This window comes from Rhinolophus ferrumequinum, chromosome 11 (assembly GCF_004115265.2).
Source record: "Rhinolophus ferrumequinum isolate MPI-CBG mRhiFer1 chromosome 11, mRhiFer1_v1.p, whole genome shotgun sequence".
In the NCBI taxonomy this organism is placed as follows: domain Eukaryota; kingdom Metazoa; phylum Chordata; class Mammalia; order Chiroptera; family Rhinolophidae; genus Rhinolophus; species Rhinolophus ferrumequinum.
Genome location: NC_046294.1, coordinates 11073847 through 11078663, shown reverse-complemented (window position 1 = coordinate 11078663; position 4817 = coordinate 11073847). Strand labels below are relative to the sequence as shown.

The following is a 4817-nucleotide window of genomic DNA, read 5'->3' as shown; positions in this document are numbered from 1 at the left end:
TAGTATATACAACACCAGGATAGAATCCAAAAGTAAGCTCTGAGATTTGGGTAATTATTTCATACTTTTGAAAAGTGTACTGTGAACATATTGATTCTATAAAAGGATTCAGTCAAGAAAGAAAATGTGCCAAAAGAGTGCATACTTTCATTTAAAAGTACATGATTTTTTTCTCCTATTCAGAATCTTAGAACAGTTATTAAAAAAATAATTATGATTAGATATAATTTTATATTTAATATGTCAATTAACTGCTCAAACCATTTCTATTAAAAACTAACAACAGTCCATTTGCCTCTAACAAATTTCCCACTCCAATGTGTGTGTGCCCCCATGGGGCACATATGTGTTTCCCTTGTTCATGGGCTTGTTTGTGCCCCCTATTTAACATGTTAATATTATTAGTAACATTTGACAAGCAGGTCCCAAAAGTTTTAATGTTTCCCCTTAGCCATCCTTATTCAAGGATTATATTCCTGAATACGTTTTCTCTTTACTAGACAAAGACTTTTGAAAAGATAAGGATTTATCTCAGGAATTTAAATGTAGTGTGGGGCTTAAAAAGTAATTTATTGAACAGGAAAAGTTTGAGAGGAATCAAATAAGATTATTGTGCGTACTAAATGATTAAAATCCCAACCCCATAGAAAAATTTGCCTTCTCAAATATCTTCTTAAATGCACTCTTGACCTCCTTGTTCCTCAGGCTGTAGACCACAGGGTTCAGCATGGGGATGATCATAGAATAGAACACAGAGGCCATTTTGTCTGTGTCCATGGAATGGCTGGAGCTGGGCTGTAAATACATAAAGATAACTGTTCCATAGAAGATGGAAACTGTAGTGAGGTGAGAAGCACAGGTAGACAAAGCCTTCTGGTGCCCCTGAGCTGAGTGCATCTTCAAGATGGTTATAAATATGAATAGGTAGGAAATCAATATAACTAGAAGAGCAAAAAAGACATTAAAGCTCGACATAAAAACAAGAAACACCTCACTAATGTGTTTATCTGAGCAAGAGAGAGCCATGACAGCTGGAACATCACAGAAAAAATGATGGACTGTATTGGACTTACAAAAGAAAAGGCTGAATATGTCCCCAACATGGAAGGCGGCATTCAGGAAACCACAGACATAGGAGCCTATGACCAGACGTGCGCACATACTTGTCGTCATAGTGGTGGTATAATGTAGGGGTTTGCACACTGCTGCAAAGCGGTCATAAGCCATTGAGGCCAAAAGGAAATTTTCCACAGTGGCAAAGGCTACAAAAAAGAACATCTGAGCAGCACACGCATTGTAGGAGATTACCTTGTCTCCTATAAGGAGCCCAGCCATGACCTTGGGAGTGACAGCTGAGGAGTAACCAAAGTCCACCAGAGACAGGTTACTGAGGAAAAAATACATGGGCGTGTGAAGACGAGAGTCCAAAAGAATCAACATGATCATCCCCAGGTTCCCAACAATGATGATGAGGTAAATGAGCGTGAACATGATAAAGAGGGGGACCTGCAGTCCTGGGGCACTGGTTAGCCCGAGGAGGATGAACTGTGTCACTTCTGTCCTGTTCCCCATCAGTGTTATTTGGGAATCATCAAATGTCCTGTAGTAGTGAGAAATAAAGGGAAAAAGTGACAAGCAGAAATGAAATTGTAGTGAAATCGAAATGTCTAAATACCATGTGCATTATTTCATTAATAATTTGTACTTCAAAATTATCTTGGTCTAATGTTACAAGCTTTACATGTAAGTGTGTGTGTGTGTGTGTGTGTGTGTGTGTGTGTGTACAATGGATAAGATTATATTGTACTATTAAAAAATAAAGGATTTAAGAAGTTACATGATATTCTACAATTATATCACTACTATGAATAAGATTCAAGTTTGAAACCCAGTTTCAACCTAATCAAATTCTCTGTGTTTTTAACCACCTCACTGTCAGCATATTTAAAGGTGCCAGGATAACAAGGATGAAAGTATAGAGAAAAGGTTAAACTGCAGTTGATCTTGCTAATTCATTTAGTTTCCTTTGTAGTTTAAAGAATGGTCACTGCACACTTACCCTTTTTTCCTTTTCCCTGCCTCCAGTAGGAGACCAACTGATAGTGAACAAGATAAAATTACCACCTACTCAATCAGAGCATCACCTGTCTTATTTTTTTACTCAACTTCTTTAGGGAAACAGCAGGATATTTCATAAGTATCACTAAATTTTCTACTACTGAAAGTTTTGATATTTATAATGCAGCCTCAACTCACTATTTTAGAAAAAAAAGAGTTCAAAACATCTATTTTTCTGCTCAAATGACTTACAGTATGTGTAGCTTCCTATTGCTTTGCCATGAATTATCCTTTTCACTAATAGTGTATATGGAATATAGTAGCTTACCTCGCTCCTTGAAGAAAAGGGAAAATCAATCTTGAATAGTGAGTGTGAAATCAGAAAATCAGCCATGAAATAATACATAAATAATGATAGACGAGCTATATTTTAAGTAGTGATCAAAAGGTCCTGCGTTCTCTAAGACAGGGAAAGATAGAGGAAAAAAACACTAACAAGGACCCAGAAACCAGGACTCCAGTCCTGAATCCACCATGAATTCTTACTGTGCCCTTGGAGGGATCCTTCCCTTCTCATCTGTAAAATAAATAAAATAAAATTACTTCTCTCACAAAAATTTACAGAATTGTGTCTGTAAATAGCAAATAGGGGAAGGTCTATAAAACAACTTGGTAAGGGGTTACCGTTTTAAAGTTACTCAATATAATTTTTATCTCGTGGTGATTTTCTTGGCCATGGTTGCAGGCTCATAGCAATTCTTCAGTAGACAGAAAGCCTGTGTATAATGACAACTATTAACATTCAGATGAATATATGACGATCTAAGGGACCAACATGCAGTCTGGTCCTTCTAAAATGGTGTCACATGGAGTGCTTTTGGTATTTCAGAAGCCAATGCAAGGGAAAGAGGAGTGAACTATAGAGATGGAGCTCTCAGGGGACATGCCCCAAGAGAGCATCTACAGCTCCTCATCCCACTTTCTTAGGAAGGAAGAGATTAAATTACCTATGGGACCCAGCTGCATATATTAAGTATGCATGCATATTTTGGTATTACTTCTCTTTTTTTACTTTCTAAATGCATAATTTACAAACAATAAAATCCACCCATTTTTGTGTATAGTTCTAAGAATTTGATTAAATGTGTATGGTTATATAACTATGACCACAATCAAGATATAGAACACATCCATCACATAAGCAAAACCCCAAGGTTTTTTGTGTCAACTCCTTCACCCACCTACTGTCCTTGGAAACCACATAACTGTTTTGTGTATATAACTTTCTTTGCAAGAATGCCCTCAACTGGAATTCTAGCATATGTAATATATGAGTCTTGCTTCTTTCACTTAGTATGATTCATTTAAGATCCTTCAATGTTGCTATCTTTACCAATAGTGGATTCTGTTTTTTTTTTCCATTTTATTGACATTGAATATTGTTTATCCATTCCCCAGCTAAGGGACATTACGTTGATTCTAGTATTTGGTGATTATAAATGAAACCTATCTAAACATCTACCTAAAGGTTTTCTGTGAACATAAATTTTGATTTCATTTGGGAAAATAACTGTGAGAAGGATTACTTAGTTAGAGGTAACTACGAGGTCTGACAATTAACTTCACGAACTTACCACCATTCACTTACATTGGCAGCACTGTACAAACAGCTCAGTAAGGTTTCATAACCTTGGTATATCAGCGTCTCACAGAGGTGTTTGAGTCAACATGTGGCCTGTCTTCCTGAGTGGCATTCATTATTGTTGTTGCATGTTTTTTTTTTTTTTTGGTTATGCTTGTTTACTTTATTTATTTTATTTTTTTTAATTTAATTGGGTGACAATTGTTAGTAAAATTCCATACATTTCAGGTGTACAATTCTGTATTACATCATCTATAAATCCCGTTGTGTGTTCACCACCCAGAATCAGTTCTCCTTCCATCACCATATATTTGATCCCCTTTACCCTCATCTCCCACCCCCCACCCCCCTTACCCTCTGGTAACCACTAAACTATTGTCTGTGTCTATGAATTTTTGTTTCTCATTTGTTTGTCTTGTTCTTTTGTTGTTTTTGGTTTATACACCACATATCAGTGAAATCATATGGTTCTCTGCTTTTTCTGTCTGACTTATTTCGCTTAGCATCATACTCTCAAGTTCCATCCATGTTGTCACAAATGTTCCTATATCATCTTTTCTTACCACCAAATAGTATTCCATTGTGTATTATACCACAACTTCTTTATCCATTCATCTATAGAAGGACATTTTGGTTGTTTCCATGTCTTGGCCACCGTAAACAAAGCTGCAACGAACATTGGAGCACACGTGTCTTTATGTGTAGATGTTTTCAAATTTTTGGGATAGATACCCAGGAGAGGGATTGTTGGGTCATATAGTAATTCCATTCGTAATTTTTTGAGGAACCTCCACACTTCCTTCCATAACGGCTGCACCAGTCTGCATTCCCACCAACAGTGTATGAGGGTTCCTTTTTCTCCACAGCCTCTCCAACACTTGTTATTATTTGTCTTGTTGATGAAAGCCATTCTGACTGGGGTGAGGTGATATTTCATTGTGGTTTTTATTTGCATTTCTCTGATGATTCGTGATGTTGAGCATTTTTTCATATGTCTATTTGCCATTTGTATGTCCTCTTTGGAGAAATGTCTCTTCAGATCCTCTGCCCATTTTTCAATTGGGTTGTTTGTTTTTTTGTTGTTGAGTTTCATGAGTTCCTTGTATATTTTGGATAT

General features: G+C 36.6%; 1 protein-coding gene across 1 annotated transcript; it reads right to left on the bottom strand.

Annotated features, from left to right (window-relative positions):
* Nucleotides 1-588: 588 nt before the first annotated feature.
* LOC117030720 (olfactory receptor 5B2-like) lies at nt 589-1615 on the bottom strand. The gene has a single exon (XM_033120935.1). The coding sequence runs from the start codon at nt 1570-1572 to the stop codon at nt 628-630; it is 945 nt and encodes a 314-aa protein (XP_032976826.1). The 5' UTR covers nt 1573-1615; the 3' UTR covers nt 589-627.
* Nucleotides 1616-4817: the final 3202 nt, after the last annotated feature.